This window comes from Neomonachus schauinslandi, chromosome 5 (assembly GCF_002201575.2).
Source record: "Neomonachus schauinslandi chromosome 5, ASM220157v2, whole genome shotgun sequence".
NCBI classification, from domain to species: Eukaryota; Metazoa; Chordata; class Mammalia; order Carnivora; family Phocidae; genus Neomonachus; species Neomonachus schauinslandi.
Window position 1 is genome coordinate 75,690,888 of NC_058407.1, and position 22,188 is coordinate 75,713,075.

The 22,188-nt window shown below is 39.9% G+C and overlaps 1 protein-coding gene across 1 annotated transcript in view; it reads left to right on the forward strand.

The window, feature by feature from the left end:
* The window catches only part of DENND5B (DENN domain containing 5B), a 185,025-nt gene that overhangs the window by 140,549 nt on the left and 22,288 nt on the right, over nt 1–22,188 (forward strand). The window contains exons 9-12 of the mRNA XM_021690540.1: nt 360–491; nt 2,636–2,788; nt 3,894–3,972; nt 11,544–11,625. Coding sequence (XP_021546215.1) covers nt 360–491; nt 2,636–2,788; nt 3,894–3,972; nt 11,544–11,625 — 446 coding nt within the window. The remainder of the gene's footprint in view (nt 1–359; nt 492–2,635; nt 2,789–3,893; nt 3,973–11,543; nt 11,626–22,188) is intronic.

Here is a 22,188-nt window from a genome sequence, read left to right on the forward strand (position 1 = left end):
CCTTGGATTAGTAATCCAGAAACCCCAATTTTTTTCATCCCTATCATGATCCTGACTAATCACAACCCTGGGTATTCACAGTAAAAAGATTAAACTAGGTGAGCTCCATCTTATTATGAATGTGTTTTAACCTGACACGATTTCTGTTGCTCTCATTTCCACAGGCGTTAACGACTAGGGGGGTGGGGGAACACGAATGTTCTCTGCCTCTTGGTGGCGCCAAAATTTGAATTGCTACTGCATGAGTACATTTACAGCCTTTTCTGCATCTTGTTTTTCCTCACTTGTTTGTGTAATGTTAAGAAAGTCGGGAAGACTATCTGATGTTTATATATTAAAAAATACTCTTTAATTTTTAGAAATATATGCAAGAGGCACGAAGTTTAGGAAAAAACCTGAGGCAACCCAAACTGTCAGACCTCTCTCCTGCGGTGATTGCACAGACCAACTGCAAATTTGTAGAAGGCTTATTGAAGGAATGTAGAATGAAGGTACGTGTTACTCACTGATGTGAGACAGTGTGCATTCAATTCCCATTTGAGCCTGTAGCTTTGCCAGAAGACAACTTTTACTGGGGCATAAACCTCATGTGCTCTTTACTGAGCTCATCAACCTTCATGGGTTCTCTGTTACCCACAGAATCAGTGACGTGGGAGCCCTGCACAGTTTTTCTCACCTTTTCAGCCATTGCTGTCTTCCTCTAAAACATGAACAGATACTAAGCCAGTCAGAAGTTGTGGGGCACCTAGCTGCCTGAGTTGGTAGAGCATGTGACTCTTTGGGGTTTTTCTGTTTGTTTGGTTTGGTTTTTTTTTAGAGAGAGTGAGGGGAGGGGCAGAGGGAAAGAATCTTCAAGCAGACTTCTCACTGAGCGCAGAGCCCAAGACGGGGCTCGATTTCATGACCCTGAGATCATGACCTGAGCTGAAATCAAGAGTTGGACACTTAACTGACTGAGCCACCCAGGCACCTGGAGCATGTGACTCTTAATCTCAGGGTCATGAATTCAAGACCCATGTTGGATGTGGAGCCTCCTTGAAAAAAAGAGAGTGTGCAGGAATGTGGTCATTTTATATGAAAAGCAACACATTTTTTGTATAGAACCTTTCCCATGCCCATACATGTATGTATACCCATAAGGAAGAAGACCTTAGCTGTGTTGTAGGTTTTATATATATTACACACTAGTCTCTTCTTAGATACCATGTTTATCAAAGCTAGTAATACACATTGACAAAATTCAGGACATCATTTTAGCCAGTAATTTCATTCTTTTATTTGACAGTCATTTCTTGAGTACCTTCTGTGTGTATTCAATAAATGCCCTATTTTCAGCATCAGCATACAGTGTTGAATCAGAGACAAGCTCCCCACCTAAAGGGACTAGAGTCTCTCTCTCTCTCCATTTTATAAGTGCAGCTAAGACTGCTGTAAATTACTTACTTAAAACTCATTTCCGGGCGCCTGGGTGGCTCAGTTGGTTAAGCGACTGCCTTCGGCTCAGGTCATGATCCTGGAGTCCCTGGATCGAGTCCCGCATCGGGCTCCCTGCTCGGCAGGGAGCCTGCTTCTGCCTCTGACCCTCCCCCCCTCTCATGTGCCCTCTCTCTCATTCTCTCTGTCTCAAATAAATAAATAAAATCTTTAAAAAAAAAACAACTCATTTCCATTTCCCTTCCATTTTCTGGTGCATACTCATGAGCAGAGACAAGATAAAAGAGGAAAAGAGGAAGGAAAAAGAGGCCCGGTTCACTCATAAATTAGGGAGTCTGAAAAAATTTAGAGCTGCCTGTTTGTGTTGTGGTTTTTGCCTAAGTGCAATCAAAACTAACTGCAGATATTTTCAGTATGCCAAGATGCAGGGGCAGTGGAGGGTTAGTTGTGGCAGGATGGGTTTCAGATTCTTACAGTACATTTTCCGGGTCTGGTGTAATTCCCCAGTGTTACTCAAGTTAGTAATCTGAAAATTGTCAATCATAAGTGTTTACATGGGGATACTTTAGTATTTTGGGGGGTGCCTGGGTGGCTCAGTTGGTTAAGCCACTGCCTTCGGCTCAGGTCATGATCCCAGGATACTGGGATCGAGTCCCGCATCGGGCTCCCCCTGCACTGCAGGGAGCCTGCTTCTTCCTCTCCCACTCCCTGCTACTCCCCCTGCTTGTTTTCTCCCTCTCTCTATCAAATAAATAAATAAAATCTTTAAAAATAATAATAAAATAAAATAGTATTGTGGGGAGGCAAAATAAATATATATATAGCGAGAGATAGATAAAATAGTATTAGAATCTCCCTCTAGTGACCCCCTATTTATCTGACAAAATACTAAAAGCGTATGTGATATTAACTGCAGTTAGTTGACCACAGAGATTAAGACACTTTTTCCAAAGTAATTAAAAGTCTACAATTAGAAGTATAATGAAGAGGGAGCACCTGGCTTGCTCAGTTCATGGAGTGTGTGACATTTGATCTTGGGGTTGTACAGGGTTCGAACGTTAGGTGTAGAGATTACTTAAAAATAAAATCTTTTAAAAAAAAGAAGAATGAAGGGAACCCAGGTCTCTGATCTAGTAGTTGACTTGTTGGTCTTTGGCTTCATTGCGGGGATAACACCTGTGACCATACATGATGCTTTCAGACAAAGCGCATGTTGGTGGAAAAGATGGGACATGAAGCAGTGGAACTGGGCCATGGAGAAGCAAACATAACCGGCTTGGAAGAGAACACCTTGATCGCCAGCCTCTGTGACCTACTGGAAAGGATATGGAGCCACGGCTTGCAGATCAAGCAGGTAATAGTCTCAGGAGGCCCTGGTGACGTGGCTGGTTAGGAACCCTGTCAAGAAATGTAACGAGGAGCACCTGGGTGGCTCAGTCGGTTGAGCTCCCAACTCTTGATTTTGGCTCAGGTCATGATCTTAGTGTCATGAGATCAAGCCTTGTGTCGGGCTCCGTGGCTCTGTACAGAGTCTGCTTGAGTTTCTCTCTCCCTCTTCTTTTGTCCCTCTCTCCCGCACTGTTTCTCTCTCTCTCTCAAATAAATAAATAAATCTTTAAAAAAAAAAGAAAAGAAAAGAAATGAACAAGGAAGAAAAGATACAAAAATTAAAGGATATGTTCCTTTGTCACAGGATGACTAGAAATGCACCACCGGCTTTTTAATTCCAGAAAAAGAAAATAAAACCCATGATTAAGAGGTGGTTTGGGGCTCTTTCCTGGTAAACAGGAAAGGATAAAACATCACATTTACTGCAGAGGTTATATCCCGTTGAGTCCATTAAGTGTCTGCTTTCGTCACTGTCCAGGAAAAAACTCTTTTAGCCAGAATTAACAGTTCTTTACCATTTTATGTTATGTAGTTATTCAGGGTGGAAAAAATCAAATGGTTTCTTTGCTTTTGTCCCTCTTATCTCCTGTTCTTATTTTTTTTTTTTCTCTTGTCGGCATATTCTTTCTTCTTCCCCTTCTCTTTCTCCTCTGGCTCCAGTTTTCTTCCCTAGCTGCCATCCCATACATCCAAACATATTTTGCCTATAAATGTACACAAATACATTCTGTGCTGCTAGAGCCTTTTAATTCTGTGGTTTCCAGTGTGGCCAGTGTAGACAGTCCTAATTACATACAACTAAGTAACACCTGAACTGAAGTGAGAAATCCCCACGCCTGTACTTCTGGCCTTTTGTTTAGCTGCCCTTCCCCGGGCTGTTGCTAATCTTTTCGGTGAGGCAAAGGAAGACCCTCATTTCACATGGACTGAGTTGCTCAGAATATCACACAGCTGGAATGGATAGCTCCAAACTTCAAAATGACCATTTTCATGTGAATGGTTTTGGTGAGAAGTTATTTTTTGATTATTTCTTATAAAATGAAAAACTTTTTTATACCTTGTAATTTCAGGGGAAGTCAGCTTTGTGGTCACATTTAATTCAGTTTCAGGACAGAGAAGAGAAGCAAGAGCACCTTGCAGAATCTCCAGGTGAGAGTTCATTGGTTTGTTTCTGCAGAACTGGCAGCATTAGGCTATGTGAAGAATCAATACCATATGGCTTTGTCTTTACCTCTCTCTCAGGCTGAAACTTACCCACATTGCCAGTAGTGGGATAAAGTAGAAGAAGCAAAATTACTTACTAGCTGTGAGATCTGGGAAAAGATCTTGGTCACTTGACCTTTCTGATCTTCAGCTTCCTCATCCATAAGACAGGGAAAATAATGTTAAGCTATGTAAAACTATAATGTTGATTAAGTAAGATAACATGTGGAAAGCCCTAATGAATTATAAAGGATCATACAAGTATACCTTACTCTCACCAGTGTTAGGGTGTAGTGCATACTGGTTTTTTTTTTCCCTTAAGTTTTATAACCATCATTAATAATCTTTCCCAGAAAAAACATCTATATATGTCTCAAAAGTCTTCAGGAGTCAGATTTCTTCAATTTATAGCAAGACACCACATGTTAGAAGTGTTATTATACTTTAGCTAATTAGAGTTATGTAGGATTCCTAGATGTTTTGCCTTCTATGTATTTTTCTTTATGTTAAAATAACCATCTATTTCACAACAAGTAGTAGTAATGGTAGAAAGTTAGTAGATATAAAATGTTTTATACTGAATCAGCAATTGGGGAACCTTTTCTAAAATTATGGATTTTAGACATTCAGAAATGTAAAAAAGATAATATTTTTTAAAAACTCATAAGCCAACCACCAGCTTAAGAAAGCATTGCAAATATGATTGAAGCATACCCTACTTCCATTCCCCTCATTGCAGTACTACCCTAAATGTGGTGTTTATTCTTGGAAATAATAGCTGTCTCTACTGAGACAGCTAGGAATATGAATTTGATACTGCATTAACCGGAAGCTCCACTAAATAGAATGTCAAGGTTCTGATGTCCCAAGATGTAACTATATTTGTAAAGATTAAGATCAGGTTTAAAAGCATTCTCTAGTATCCATCTCCTTTGCCCCTTTTTCTGTTGAGAAAAAGTAAAAATGCATTGGTGTATGCCCTGGAACTATCTCTAACACTTACCTGTGTTCATAGAAAATTTAGCTGTTCAGATCATAAGACCATAACCCAGATAGCTTACCCTAATTAGAAAAAAATTTCTAGGAAGAAATAGCCTTTTGTAGGATGAAACGTTGGAAAATCGAGCTCAATTAAGTAAGGCAGGGAGATTGGAGGTATTTGGCCCTTTTGCCAAATGTGGCATGCGAGCATGTCCAGCTATCTGGTCAAGTGTTGGGTAGTTGAGGTGGCAACCAGAGACTCAGCTGTTTGCAGTGGCCTTTTATTAGTCAGGGGGACCAGCAAAACTCAGAAGTCAAGGCTAAGAAGTATCAAATGTGTCAAAGCTTCATACAGTGAACACACACACAAAGTATGAACACAGGCTATATATTTTACTGATCCTAAGTAGGATTAATGTAAGCCATGTAGCTTTTGAAATCAAATTTACTGTCTGTTAGGAAGGGTGGATTTTACTATAAATATTGCTCTAACACTTCTGATGCTTCAGCCCACAATTTTAAAATATGACAGTGTGATATATGTATAAAAACATTAGCTTAAAAATATTTCATTATTGAGAAGCAATGTGTTCTAATTATATAGAAATTAGCAGTTTATTGACTTTTCTGCTTTTAAATCTGGGTGGGTTTTTTTTTTTTTTCCAAAAAATACTTCTGTTTACCAACTGTTAAGCATCCCAATTAATGGCAGTAAACAGTCTGCATTTTCATATCAAGGAGAGATCCTCTATGTACTTAGAAATTCACAGTATGTTTGAACACTGCTGTTACTAGCATTGAGCCAGGATGAGTCTCTATGATAGATCATTACTGTTCCTTCCGAAGCAACACAAAACGGGAGTCAGAGATATTTTAAAGGTTGTAGAAGAATGGAAAAAGTCTGTCTTAACAAGAAGGTCATAGCAGGGTAGATTATCTTAATTTTTTTAAATAGATTCTATTTTTTAGAGCAGATTTAGGTTCATGGCAATATTGAGCAGCAATACAGAGATTTCCCATATACTCTCCACCCCCACATATGCATAGTCTCCCTCATTATCAGCATCCCCTACCAGAGTGGTATGTTTCTTATAGTTGATGAACCTACGTTGACACATCATTACCCAGAGTCCATAGTTTACGTTAGGGTTCACTCTTGGTATTGTACCTTCTGTGGGTTTAAACAAATGTATAGTGACATGGATTGACCATTATAGTATCAGATAGTGTAGTTTTACCACCCTAATAATATTCTCTGTGCTCCACTTACTTATCGGTCTCTTTCCCCTAATCGCTGGCAACTACTGGCCTTTTTACTATATCCGTAGTTTTGCCGTTTCCAGAATGTCATATAGTTAAGAGTCATGTAGTATGTAGCCTTTCCAGATTGGCTTCTTTCACTTAGTAATATGCATTTAAGTTTCCTCCATGTCTTCCAGACTGTCTTAATTTTGATCAAGTCACTGCACCTAGTAGGCTAGTTCGAAGTTCTGTTGCAGAGACAGGATCTCAGAATGCAACTGATCCTAGAAAGAAGACTGTTCTTGACATATTACCCAAAAGTTTCTGCCTTTAAAAATGTTGGCCAGCTTAGACATAGGTGGTGTTCTTAAACCTTGCATCTTTGGACAAGGTTCCACTAAACTTTAAATGGATTTTTAAATCAGTTGGCAAGGAGTGGAGTAGGATGCAGGAGGGGGTGGAAATACTGCTTTTAAATGGTTATTCTGGGTCTAGTCCTAGAATTTTGAGAGACTCTTCAATTATCTTCATCAAAATTTTTCTGTTAGAGGGGCGCCTGGGTGGCTCAGTCGTTAAGTGTCTGCCTTCGGCTCAGGTCATGATCCCAGGGTCCTGGAATCGAGTCCCACGTCAGGCTTCCTGTTCAGCGGGGAACCTGCTTCTCCCTCTGCCCCTCCCCCCATGTGCTCGCTTGTGTGCTCTCTTTCTCTCTCTCAAATAAAATCTTAAACAATTTTTTGCTATTGAGATGCCAACAGTCAGTAGAGCGTGCAGCTCTTGCTCTCAGGGTCCTGAGTTCAAGCCCCACATTAGGCACAGAACTCACTTTAAAAATAAAGTTTTTCTTTACTTACTTGCCTGCGGACTGTAGATGGTTCTATAAAAACAATGCATACAGTCTCTATGCTCTACAGACTTCCTGCCCATGTAGCAGCTTTGATTCAAGCAGATATACAAAAAGAATTCCTGTGGCTAAATATTAAATCCACAAGTGTTTATGTTGAAGGAGAAAGTGGCCTGTTACATTTGAGTGTGTTAAAATAAGAAATAGGAATATATGTATACATTTAAATCGTGTATAAATTTCTCTTCTGGAGTAGACTTCATGGAAACCTTCTTAGAGTTTAGATCTCTAGGTGAAAAGTATGGCTTCACTCATTAACTGCTTTCTGCTCAGAGGCTTCTGAACTGTTCCCTCCAAAGTCACTAATAAATTACTATCTTGGTTTCCTGGGGCTGCCGTAATGAAATACCACAAACTGGGTGGCTTACACAACAACTGTCTCATGGTTCTGGAAGCTAGAAGTCCACAATCAAGGTGTCAGCAGGGGTGGTCCCTTCTGAGGGTTGTGAAGGAGAATCTGTCCCACTCTCCCCTCCTAGCTTCTGGTCATCTCAGAAATTTCTTGGCCTTTAAATGGCGTATTCCATGTGTCTTCATCTTTTCTCTACTCCTGTCTGTCTTTGTATCCAAATTTCCCTTTTATAAGGTCATACACCAGTCACAATGGATTAAGGCACACCCTAATGACCTCATCTTAACTTGATCATCTACAAAGACCCTATTTCTGAATAAGGTCACATTCACAGGTCCTGGGAGATGGAACTTCTACGTCTTCTTGGGGGACATAATTCAAACCATAATATAACTACTATTGCCTACCTCCTATGTTGTCCTCCAACTATCTGGTTAACAGATTATTCACAAATCTCTTTCTCCAGCCCTGGTTCCTACACATCCATCCTTGATGGCCCAGTGGGACCTCAAACTCAGCACATCTGAAAACAAACTAATTATCTCAACACCTCTCCCTCTGTCCCTGTTAGGCTTTCTCCCTTCTCTCCACATTATTTAATGGAAACAGTACTCTTCTCTCAATCAAGCTTGGAAGCTAGAAAGTCATCTGGAATATGACAGAAAGCCCAGTGGACATGACATCAGAACACTCTGCCCCTTTTGATGAATGTGTACTATTGGGCGGGTTTCTTGACCTCTTTGAGCCTCAGTTTCTTCATTTGCAACATTAAGATGAACAAATCCAAAGGAAAGTAATAATTCAATGAGATAATTTTTATTAAATCATTTTATATTCATACTTAATATTGTTCTTGACTCTTGGGTCTTGCTCACTTTCTACATCAAGTCATTAAGTTCTGTGGGGTTTTTTTGTTTCTTTTTTTTTTGTTTTGTTTTGGTTTTTTTTTTAAAGATTTTATTTATTTATTTGACAGAGAGAGACATCAACAGAGGGAACACAAGCAGGGAAGTGGGAGAGGGAGAAGCAGGCTTCCCGCGGAGCAGGGAGCCCGATGTGGGACTCGATCCCAGGACCCTGGGATCATGACCTGAGCCGAAGGCAGTTGCTTAACCAACTGAGCCACCCAGGCGCCCCTGTGTTTTTTTCCACTGCATATTTCTCCTCTTCGTTCTCCCTGGCTGCCACGGTATTAGTTCATCCATAAGCTGGCCTGTGAAATAACTTTTGGCTCATCACCCTTATTTCTCTTAAACTGTCGTACTGTCACTGTAGTTAACTAACTAAAAAAGCACTCAGGAGCATAGCATTCTTTTCAGAATCCTTCCTGCCATCCTAGGAGTTGTACAGATTTCTATTTTGTCATTTAAATCTCCGCCATCTGGCCCTAAATAGTCTCATTATCTTCCATGAGTATTTGTTGAGCATGTATGTGGTATGGGACCTCCACCAGGCCCTGTAGGTATTCTTTTTTTTTTTTTTAAGATTTTATTTATTTATTTGATAGAAAGATAGAGAGCACAAGTAGGCAGAGAGGCAGACAGAGGGAGAGGGAGAAGCAGACTCTCCACTGAGCAGGGAGCCCGACGCGGGGCTCGATCCCAGGACCCCGGGATCATGACCTGAGCCAAAGGCAGCCGCTTAACCGACTGAGCCACCCAGGCGCCCCGGCCCTGTAGGTATTCTAAGAAAAGAATACGACTGAGCCTCAAGAGGCATATAGTTTAACAGTAATAGAAATGTTAAATTATGCTAAGTTTATATTAGGTGTTCAGTTTCACTGGTCCTGTTAGAGGTAACGACATCTAACAGTGTACCTTGGGAAGAGAGACTATTTAGGAAAGATTCCACAAAGAGGCAAAATTAAAGCTAAGTTTCATTTTATTTTATTTATTGAGAACTTACTTTGAGCCAGGCAGTATTCTAAATGCTTTGCATCTATTTGAATAAGGTAGGTATTGCTACTGACCCCAATTTGCAGATGAGAAAACAGACCCTGGAGAGGTTAAGTTACTCACCCAAAGTCAGTGAGCTGTTAAGTTCTCTGTAGGGTTTGAGAAAGCCATGTTCTTAACTATTAAGCTAGAGTGCTCTCAAGCTGAAATGCTAAATAGGCTGTAAACAAGGAGAAAGATACAGAAGTGTTAAAGGGTGAGCCAAAGACTTTAACAAATTGCATGGAGACATAAAAAAGAACATCATTTGGGGGCACCTGGGTGGCTTAGTCGTTAAGCGTCTGCCTTCGGCTCAGGTCATGATCCAGGGTCCTGGGATCGAGCCCCACATCGGGGTCCCTGCTCAGCGGGAAGCCTGCTTCTCCCTCTGCTGCTCCCCCTGCTTGTGCTTTCTCTCTCTGTCAAATAAATAAATAAAATCTTTTTTAAAATGTTTAAAAACAAGTGTTTTATAAAGTACATCATATGTTTAAGAAACACTGATCAGGGAAGAGTGGAGAAAATAGGGTTCCAAAATAGAATGCCCAAAAAATGCTTAGGCCTGTGAATGCTCTTATTGTGGATGCCACTGCTCTTTAAATGTCAGACTCCTCTTTATTAAGCCTCTTGCCTGCGCTCTGCTTCCAGAGGCATGATTCCTTCTTGTTGTCATGTCTCCCTCTAGCCAGGTTGCTGATTATGGTTTCAGTTCCTTTTCCTACCTCATGATCTTTTTTTTTTTTCTCTTTTTCAACCTATTTCTTACCACTAGTGTGGCCCTCTTTCATGCTATCTAATCATCTGGAGTGTAGAAGCGTTCTCTGAACTTTTTACTTTCTCCCCAAAAAGAGAGGTGTGCTTTCATTAACTACATACTTAAATGGTGAGAGTCTCAGGAAGACTAACAGCACATTCCCTGCAAGTCACTGGAACAGTTTCCTTGGTGTCTGTTACCTCTTGGGTATCAAGATAAAGCAGTGTTTTTAGTGACCCATTGAAAACTCCATCTGAAACAGCCATGACAGATGGCCTATTTATCACCCACCTGGTGTGGAAGGCCCTCAAAAGAACTGCCTTTCGGTTGGCCTGGCCACAGTCTCTTTGTCCTGGCAGCGCTCATTCATACCTGCCAAGTATCAGCCCAGCCGCTGCCACCAGGTGCCGAAACATGCAGACCCTATAGACGACAGAATGTTCCAGGCCAGCTTCACATGTATCTGTGTGTTTCTGCACTGTACCCTAGCCTCTCCAAAGTAGAATGGATCTAAAAATGAGAAAATGTAGGTTTAATATACAGTAAAACCCACATCTTAAATTCTCATGTTATCACTGTATTTGCGAAGTGTGATGTTACAATTTAGTTTTCATTTACAGATAGAAAAATGCAGATAAAGAAAGGGCACAGAACTCCACAGCATCCCATTTAAAGTGCAATCGAGCACTCCCAACTGCAATACTTAGACAACAATTGATTGCTTAGCTCTTGCTATATAAGGGAACAATCTTTCCTTCTTCTATAAATGTTAACCATTCAAGCTCCAAAGAGAATGACTCACAGATATTATACTTCTAAATGTCCATTTAGATTACTCACTTTGCATGATATACTGTACTTTGGATTCTGAACTTTGAAGTAGAAACTTACCAGACTAGAGAGCCCAGACTCTTAGATTTTCCATTTTAAACACTCTTTCACAGTATAAAGAAATTATGTGATTGTAATTTATGAACCCAGAGATAATTCACATACTTAGTAGCTTAATTTATAGACATTCCTTTCTTGTAGTTATCCAGAGCTATTTGAATGAGTTTAGAAAAAGACTGGTCCTCATGGCCAAAATTTGCACACATTGCATTATTTGCTGAGTGGGCTTTTATGATTCATTTTAAATTCCCAAATGCAGCCCCAGATTAATTAGAAAATAGCTGTTTTACTGTATTAATAAAGTAGCATCATTCAGGGGGAAAAAATGAGCTTTTCTGTTTTCTTTAGTTCTTATCAAAGTAGTTTGAAAGTATTTATTTATAGAATGTGAACCATGTAGATTTTTTTTTTGTCCTTGCTGTTATTTTTCTAATACTTTGCTGATATTTTTTTACATAGTTGCCCTTGGACCAGAAAGAAGAAAATCTGACTCAGGAGTTATGTTGCCAACACTCAGGGTCTCTCTTATCCAAGACATGAGGTATATATGCTAGCATTTGATGATAACTGTCAAATATTTATGGCTTTCACTTATATTGCTCAAATAATTATGGCTATGTGTATTTTTTATGTATTATGCTTATGTATTCTGAGGAAAACATTTTTTATAATCTTACTTATTTTACTTTTAAACTATTATTTTTTTCCTAGTATTAAATTCAAAGGGAAAATACAACTGAGAAGAGTTTTAAAGTAGCTAAATTATTTTATAAGTTCTTTGTTCAGTTTTTAAAATCTCCTTAAATACCTGCTGCCCACAGACACAGACCAAAAAAAATCTGCAAATAATGACAAGTTACTTGGCAGAAAAACTGCTGTCACGTAGGTTTAATTTGAAGTAAATGCAAATCTGAGAATTACCAGTTGCAATTACTGGTCTTAGAAATTGTGAGAAAGAATCGAGATATCTAAAATAGATTTATTGAATGAGGAAGACAGAGGCTTTTTTCTTTTAAACATTTTAGGCACAACACTTAGCTCTTAAAATATGCAGGCTTATAGTCGATGTTACAACATTAGAACACTTAACTTCCCTTTTATGGTTTATTGCTTTCTTAATATTAATTATTGATGTTTATTTGATTTGTCAGATACTTGCAACTGAAAAGCATAGCTCTTTTTTTTTTTTTTTTTTAAGATCTTATTTATTTAGGGTGCCTGGGTGGCTCAGTTGGTTAAGCAACTGCCTTCGGCTCAGGTCATGATCCTGGAGTCCCGGGATCGAGTCCCGCATCAGGCTCCCTGCTCGACGGGGAGTCTGCTTCTCCCTCTGACCCTTCCCCCTCTCATGTGCTCTCTCTCTCAAATAAATAAATAAAATCTAAAAAAAAAAAAAAAAATCTTATTTATTTATTTGACAGAGACACAGAGAGAGAGGGAACACAAGCAGGGGGAGTGGGAGAGGGAGAAGCAGGCTTCCCGCTGAGCAGGGAGCCCGATGTGGGGCTTGATCCCAGGACCCTGGATCATGACCCAAGCCAAAGGCAGATGCTTAATGACTGAGCCACCCAGGCGCCCCGAAAAGCATAGCTCTTAAGAGTGGTGGCTTACTGTAGTGCTTACACATCCTGGCTTTACTGCTTGAACTGTGTGACTTTAGGCAATTTTTGTAACTTCTCTGTGCCTCAATTAACCCATCTCTGAAACAGAGATAAAAACCGTTCTCTAGCTCATAGGATTGTTATGAGAATTAAATGAGTTAGTCCATTTCTATAAAAAGTTTCAAGAAGTACTTGGCTCATAGTAAGTTTCAGTAAATGTTAGTTTTTGTTATCTGAATCAATTTATATATTTATATCTCCAATGCTCTTATTCCTTGCTAGACAAAATATAGTTGCTCTCAAAGAATCTTACGATTCCTTTTTTTATGTTATGTTACATCATTAGTTTTTGATGTAGTGTTCCATGATTCATTGTTTGCATAACACCCAGTGCTCCATTCAGTACGTGCCCTCTTTAATACCCATCACCAGGCTAACCCATCCCCCCACCCCCCTCCCCTCTAGAACCTTTGTTTCTCAGAGTCCATAGTCTCTCATGGTTCATCTCCCCCTCCAATTTCCCCCCCTTCATTTTTCCCTTCCTACTATCTTCTTTTTTTTTTTTTAACATATAATGTATTATTTGTTTCAGAGGTACAGGTCTGTGATTCATCAGTCTTACACAATTCACAGCACTCACCACAGCACATACCCTCCCCAATGTCTATCACCCAGTCACCCCATCCCTCCCACCCCCCACCACTCCAGTTATGATTCCTTTTGATGGCCAGCATGAGAATAGTTTTAACTCTGAGGGAAAAATGATCTCCAGCTCTCTTAATGGAAAAATAAAACCACATGTGTTCTACAGTGATTTCATAGTAGAACCTAACTTCTAAAACCTAATTAGGAGATGGTCACAACACATAAGGCTATCCTACTCCTGCCAGTTTTCTGCTTATTTACTTTTATCTCCTTCATGTTGTTCTTCGGGGAGAGGGGTATCCTGCTTAGATATACTCCCTTTGCTTTGTAAGAGACAGCATAGCTTCCTGGTTAAGACCTCAGGCTCTGGAACCAGCCTACAGAGGTTGCTGTTTCAGCTCTGCCATGCACTAGCTCTATAGCCCCAGACAGTTACTTACACTCCCAGTTTTCTCACCTCTGAAATGGGAGAGTAACAGTCTTTCTCTCAAAATGTTGGTGTAAAGATTCAGTGAGTGGTGCTTGCGTGGCTCAGTTGGTTAAGTGTCTGACTCTTGGTTGCAGCTCAGGTCAAGATCTCAGGGTCATGAGATTGAGCCCCGTGTCAGGGCCCAGTGCGGAGTCTGCTTGTCCCTCTCCCTCTCTGTCGTCCCCCTCTGCTCCTCCCCTGACCTGCACGCGCACGTGCGCACACACAGACACACATGCTCTCTCTCTCTAAAATAAATAAATCTTAAAAAAGGTAAAATAAAAAGATTCAGTGAGGGGCGCCTGGGTGGCTCAGTCGTTAAGCGTCTGCCTTCGGCTCAGGTCATGATCCCAGGGTCCTGGGATCGAGTCCCACATCGGGCTCCCTGCTCAGCGGGAAGCCTGCTTCTCCCTCTCCCACTCCCCCTGCTTGTGTTCCTGTTCTCGCTGTCTCTCTCTGTCATATAAATAAATAAAATCTTTAAAAAAAAAAAAGATTCAGTGAGGTAATAAATCTAAAGAACCCAAAATAGGCCTAGAAACAAATGTGTGTATACTTACTCATGCATATATATACATATACATTTATTTCTGCTTCCAACTTTATTTACGTGTGTGTGTATACGTATACCTCACAGACAATTCTTTTTATTATTTTTTTAAGATTTGATTTATTTATTTGAGAGAGAGAGCAAGAAAGAGCATGAGCAGAGGGGAGAGGGAGAAGCAGGCTCCCCACTGAGCAGGGAGCACGACACAGGACTCGATCCCAGGACCCTGGGATTGTGACCTGAGCCAAAGGCAGATGCTTAACTGACTGAGCCACCCAGGTGTCCCAGAAGTCTTTTTAGAAAACAACTTTGAGGGATGCCTGGGTGGCTCAATCAGTTAAGCGTCTGCCTTCAGCTCAGGTCATGATCCCAGGGTCCTGGGATTGAGCCCCACATCGGGCTCCCTGCACAGTGGGGAGCCTGCTTCTCCCTCTCCCTCTTCCTGCCGCTCCCCCTGCTTGTACTCTCTTTCTGTCAAATAAATAAAATATTAAAAGTAAAATTGGTGATATGGTCCTAGACTTAACCTGCCTGGGCCTGAGCTTCCACATCTGTAAAAAGAAGCTAAGCAATATGACTTCTTAAGTTTCTATTCTATATTCTAAAATTAAGTTGATTAGTAAAAAGTATCTTAGCAATCACCACCTTTTTAAAGCTCCGAAACTGTAACCAAAATAATTGAATAGTTTGGCCAGTTGAATCAGGTAAAGATATAAAGATATAAGCAAAAATGTTAGATAAGCACACATAACACACACACACACACACACCCTCATGCACACTCACAGAGTTTAAAATAGGCAAATCCTTGGGGCGCCTGGGTGGCTCAGTCGTTAGGCGTCTGCCTTCGGCTCAGGTCATGATCCCAGAGTCCTGGGATCGAGTCCCACGTCGGGCTTCCTGCTCTGCGGGAGGCCTGCTTCTCCCCCTCACACTCCCCCTGCTTGTGTTCCCTCTCTCCCTGTGTCTCTCTCTGTCAGATAAATAAATAAAATCTTAAAAAAATAAAAAAATAAAGGGCATTGTGTGTCATACTAAGTTTAAAAAAATAATAATAAAAATAAAATAAAATAGGCAAATCCTTCATTTAACAGTTAATTGAGCACCAATTATGTGTTGGACTCCATTAACACTTACTAGCAATTCAATAGTTTTCAATGTCAGATAGATTGCCTCTCTCACGAAGTTTAAAAGTAATGTTAGAAGAACAAATAACTGCTATGGAGAGGATTAAAATAGGGGTGTGAACAAGTGTGACTGGGTAGCTGCTTTATAACAGATGATCTGGGCTGGCTTCTTGGAGGAAGCAATATTTGAACTAAGATGCAAATGACAAGAAGGAGGCTAGCCTGTGGAAGTTCTTTTGGAGGTATCAGAGGAAAGCTATCAGGTGAGGGGAATAGGTAGAAAAAGGCTCCAGGGCAACAAGCAAGGAAGGCATGCTGAGGAACCAAAGAAGTGGTATGAGGGACAATGGCAGAAGATAATGCTGTCAAATCAAGTCAGCTCTGCCAGCCAGGGCAAGGGATTTGGATTTTTTTAAAAAAAGATTTGATTGGGGCGCCTGGGTGGCTCAGTCGTTGAGCGCCTGCCTTCGGCTCGGGTCATGATCCCAGGACGCTGGGATCATGACCTGAGCTCAAGGCAGACACTTTAACTGACTAAGCTACCCCAGCATCCTGGCCAAAAGGCCAATTAATAGCAGAAATGGAACTAGAACTAAGGTTTCCTGACCATAGGTCAGGTCTCTTTCTAACTAGATGCAGGCTCTCAGCCTTTGCCACATTGCCAGGAAAATACCAACCATGAGTAGACACAGACAAGTCAGCAGTAGTGTAGGGTGCACATCAGTTTAAATATAATTTAGTATAACCTTGACTAAATCTCTATTTGTTTAGGATACTCAACTGAAAAATCGATGTCCTGTGACTTAACACATAAGGGTTACTTTGGCTTTCAATTTTCAGTCTTTGTCTTATAAAAAATCTGAAAAAAGACCCCCAAGTATCCTAAAATGATGTTTTGACCAAATGATAGATGCTTTTAATAAAACTTGACTGATTGGCAGGGTGCCTGGCTGGCTCAGTTGGTAGAGCATTCGACTTTTGATCTCGGGTCCCGAGTTCAAGCCCCACATTGGGCATAGAGTTTACTTTAAAAAGAAAAAATGTGGTTGATTGCTTTCAAAAAGTGTTTCATAAGGTAGAACGGCATTGCCAAAAAAAGACTTCAGGGTTTTTCCCCTAACATTTTATCATAAAAAATTTTAACTGTACAAGGAAGTCAAAAGATTTTACAATGAACACATTCTTATACCCACCACATAGATTCTGCTTTCTTTCTATGTTTTTGTTTTTTGTTTTTTTAAGATTTATTTATTTATTTGAGAGAGAGCAAGCACACTTGTGAGCGGGGAGGGGGGAGCGACAGAGGGAGACAAAGGTAAGCAGACTCCCGGCTGAACCCCGAGATCATGATCTGAGCCAAAATCAAGAGTCAAATGCTTAACTGACTGAGCCACCCACATGCCCCTTTTTAAAAAAATTGTGGTAATGATAAAAAAGAATTAAACCTTGCCATTTGCAAAAACAAGGATGGAGCTAGAGTATAATCCTAAGTGAAATAGAAGAAGATAAATACCATAGCATTTCACTTACATGTTGAATTTAAGAAACAAAACAAATGAACAAAGAGGAAAAAAGAGACAAGCCAAAAAAACTAGACTCAACTATAGAGAACAAACAGATGGTTACCAGAGGGGAGGTGGGTGAGAGAATGGGTGACAAATACATATATAATAATTTTATATATGTTTTATGTGTACGCATAAAACATAAAACCTACCATTAAGTGTATTCACAGTGTTGTGGAACCATCACCACTGTCCATCTCCAGAACTTTTGTCATCCCAAACTGAAACTCCTTGCCCAATGAACAATAAATAAGTAATTCCCCATTCTCCCTTCTCCCCCAGCCCCTGGCACCCACTATTTAATTTTCTGCCTCTGTAAATTTGCCTATCCTCATTTAAGGGGAACCATGCTTTTTGCATCTGGTTTTTTCACTTAGTCTTACACTTTTTGAAATCTTCATTATCAGATGTTTATAATGTTTATCCGTGTTGTAGCATGTCAGAATTTCCTTCCTCTTTTAGGTAAGGATTCCATCTTGCATATATACATTTGTTTATTCATTTATCTATCAGTAGACATTTGGGTTGTTTCCACCTTTTGGCTATTGTGAATACTGTGAATGTGGGTATACATGTATCTGTTCAAGTCCCTGCTTTTAGTTCTTTTAGGCAAATACCCAGAAGTGGATTTACTTGATCATATGGTAATTCCATGTTTAATATTTTGAAGAACGACCATACTCTTTTCCACAGCAGCTGTACCATTTTATATTCCTACCAGCAATGCACAAGGATTCCAATTTCTCCACCTCCTCACCCACACTTGTTATTTTCTGGGTTTTTTTTTTTAAACAATAGCCATTCTGATGGGTATGACTTCCCAGTTTCTTTTGGCATACATAGCCGCACTCTTTTGAGGTCTTCATAGTCCATATGCTAGAGTCTCTTCAGCTTTATGAGCTCAGAAACCAAATAATTAGTAAACCAAAATGTAGTCAGATTCTAAGATACTGAATCCTACTAACCAAGACATTTACTTCAGATACCTAAGAGAGATGTAAAAATAATGGGCTGGAGTTCGGTCATCTGTCAACTCTGGTCACATCTAGACCACGTAAGGAGAGAGTCACAGGAAGCCAGTGAAACCAAAACATTATTTCCCTAACCAGATGACTTGATACTCATTCACCAATATGGATATTCTCTGCCTGGAAGCTAGATAAAAATCAGAAGACTGCTTGCTATCTTCAGAAGCAGAGATGTAATTATCCAGCTCTACACTGGTGATCCTCATGCTCCTGGGACTGATAGCTCTGAAGAAAACACTGCCGGTGGTTGTCTCTCCCTTTTCTCTGCTTCCATTCCGGCCCTTTAAGATGGCGTTTTATACATTGTTGTTCTTATTCAAGATATATTTACTTTAGAGTTTTACTCTTAGTGGACAGGATTATTTCCCTGTTTTCAGGTTCTTGACAAGTGCTTCATTTTAGTCCCTAATCATTACCTGGATAGCTGATATAGATGTTTCTCCTTAAAGAAAAACACCCAAGTAATATTCTAAACCTTGATTTGTAGGGACGCCTGAGTGGTTCAGTCGGTTAAGGCCCTTCCTTCAGCTCAAGTCATGATCCCGGGGTTCTGGGATCAAGCCCTACGTCAGGCTCCCTGCTCAGTGGCGAGCCTGCTTCTCTCTCTTCTCTCTCGCTATCCCTGTCACTATCTCTGTCGCTATTTCTGTCTGTCTCTCTCTCAAATAAATAAAATCTTTTTAAAAAAAAAAATAAAAATAAACCTTGATTTCTTTCAGTCTAGACAATTAAAGAAAAAAACTAATTTTCCAGGATTAGTATACCTCTCTGAGTTCCTGTTCTCTCTCAGGCATATGTCTCTGTTGGTACCTCCTGTCTTTCCAGGTTTATCTCTTGAGGCAAAAAGACATTGGCACTTTGAGTCCTCATAGATGTAAAGAGTCTTGGCACCAGATTGCTTAGCTTTGAGTCCAGGACAGATATATCTAAAGGCTTTCCCCTTTGTCTTAGTATCTTAGACAACTCCCCAAAACCTTTGTAGATGCCAGACTGTCCATTGTAGAATGATTTTTTGTTCCATAGAGAAAGGCTGGGGATAGTAAATAATTGTACAGATTCTGCATTTAAAAGAGATTATCATGGTGTTACCAATATTACCAGTTTCTTTCCAGAGTAGCCATGTACATGTCATCTAACTGTTCAAATAGACTTTTTTTCTTAATGATATTGTAATTGATGTTGAGGAGTTCAGGAGAATATTACATGACCAAGGAGACTGAATACTATAATCCAAGTCTGGGTATTCTGACTATGTAAACAAATGAACAGGATGTCTAAGTAGATCCTAGAAAAATTGTATTTATAAAGATGAGAATAAATTACCTGAGGGTAAATTAGCTAGTTCCTTCTTATCTTTTTACTAATAATGTGTACATACATGCTTATGAGTATCTGGCTTTATTCTACACTAAAATTAAGTAGTTATGATTGATTTTGTTACCCTGGGAAGGAATATTTTGAGGAATTTTTATGTCTGTACAGAATATGAACTTAAACTAAAATCAGCTAATCCTTAACTTCTCTAATAAATAATACCAGGTTTAAGTGAGTGAATGAATGAACGAACGAACGAACAATACTGGGTTTTGTTAATGATACATATTGTGAAGTAAGCACTGATTTTGGATTCAGGAAATGTGGATTCAAATTTAGAGGTACTGCCACTCTTAGAAATCATTTGGTTTTAGGGAACAGAAGCCCATTCAGACCCACTTCAGTAAAAAGGGATGGATTTATTGGAGATATATGAGGGTGTCTTCCAGAATCCAAGAACAGAAACTGTGGCTGCTTACAGTCTTGTCACAGATTACTCTCACTGTCTCACTAGAAGCAAATCATCGCTGTTTCTCCCTTCACATCTGCTCTTCTTCTCCTCCCCTTCCCTCCCCTCCCCTCCCCTTTCTGTTTTATTGTGCATATGCTTGCCCAAGCCCTGGCTTTAACATTGTTTCTTATTTTTAGCATTCAACAAAAACTAACTTGGTTTTCTTCCAGTATACTAATTCCTAGTTTCTGAGAGAAAATCTAGTGAGCTCAGCATGTTCCTCTTACTCAGTCCATTCTAAGTGAAGGATTAGGATCATGGGGCCATAGGTCATGGTGGTAAATAGAGTTGTGTATTCTGGGTCTGGGGAAGGGGAGCTTCTCCAAGAATGTGAGTGTGAGGAAGATGTAATTGGTAGAAAATGGATGACATCTCTAGAACAATATTTATTATCTCTGTGACCTTGAATGGATCACTTAGTCTCAGTTACTCTGTTTTCTCATCCTTAAAGCGAAATAATGATCTCCTTCTCACTCGTTTTTGTGATAATCAAATGAGACAAAGTACATAGAAACTTTTCTAAGGGCGCCTGGGTAGCCCAGTCAGTTAATCTTTTGCCTTTGGCTCAGGTCATGATCTCAGGGTTCTGGGATTGAGCCCCACTTTGGGCTCCTTGCTCAAGGGGTGCCTGCTTATCCCTCACCCTCTGCCACTCCCCCTGCTTGTGTGTGCGCCCGCTCTCTCTCTCTATCTCTGTCAAATAAATAAAATCTTTTTTAAAAAAACTTTTCTAGGGGCGCCTGGGTGGCTCAGTCGTTAAGCGTCTGCCTTCGGTTCAGGTCATGATCCCAGGGTCCTGGGATCGAGCCCCGCATCGGTTTCCCTGCTCAGCGGGGAACCTGCTTCTCCCTCTCCCACTCCCCCTGCTTGTGTTCCCTCTCTCGCTATGTGTCTCTCTGTCAAATAAATAAATAAAATCTTTGAAAAATTTTTTTCTAAATTATACAGTTTTGTAGCAGTGTTAGAAATAAATCAAGTAAATAAGTTATTTAAGCCATGCCATATATGCTTTTCTGTGAATTAACAAGATCTCTTTTGGAAGTAATACTTGTATAGTATGTTGAATTCCATTGTAGTTATCAATAAATTATTCCAGTTAAAAGCAGATTCAAATGGTATAACTGCACAGCTAATTTTTTAATAGATTTGGATTACAGGGGCACCTGGGTGGCTCAGTCATTATGCGTCTGCCTTCGGTTCAGGTCATGATCTCAGGGTCCTGGGATCAAGCCCCACATCGGGCTCCCTGCCCAGTGGGAAGCCTGCTTCTCCCTCTCCCACTCTCCCTGCTTGTGTTCCCTCTCGCGCTGTGTCTCTCTGTCAATTAAATAAGTAAAATCTTTAAAAAAAAAAAATAGATTTGTATTACAGTTTAATAACACAACACATAAAAATTGTTAAAGCATAAAGTTAGATAGATATTTACAAAGCAACAGAGTTTATGAGCTCCTATTATGTGCTAGGCCCTATAGGGTACAAAGAAGTCTGCAGGGCTGCTAAGGAATAGTGGGCTCCTTTCCCCAGGGAGTTTTTACAAGCTGAGAAAAATGTATGCCAAGAGAGAATGAGAAAAGTAATAAGCTGTACATGGCAAATTCAAATTAGACTGTAGGATTTCATACATTGAAGAGGTCATGGAAGCCTGTTGTAGTCATGGAAAGGTATCTAGAAGAAGCTGAGGTCTCAGACACGAATAGAATCAAATAGGGAAACAAGAAGAAAGTACTTCAGGTAATGGAATGTAAAGTCTTATGAGTCAGCTGTCTGGAATGGAATTTTTTTGACTAGGAAGATATGTTGAGGCTGAGGAGTAGTAAGTCTTAAATGTGAGCCTGTACAGTTCAGACTGTATCCTATGAGTTTTTGAAGGTTCTGGAACAAAGGAATTATATTAAGGAGCCAATATTTTAAACAGTTACTTCCCTGGTGCCAGTGAATAAGATGGGCTTGAGGAGAAGAGTCTGGAGGCCTCATCTCCTAACTCCCATGCCTCTTTCCAAAAAAAAAAAAAAATACATAAAACTAACGTAAATAATTTTATGATGGGAATGCTGATTGCTACCTAAAATAGACTGCACATTATGTATCCCAGTCCTTCTCTTTTTCCTTAAACATAGGTTGTTTTTTCAAATTATAGTTATTTTTCACTTTGTCATTCTTACCTACCATGTCTCCAGATAACTTGGTTAAGGCCAACATAAAACTTATTTCAGTAGGCTTTAATGTTTTTTTTTATTTTTATCTTTTTTTTTTTGAGGATTGGGGGGAAGGGGAGGGACAGACAGAGATAATCC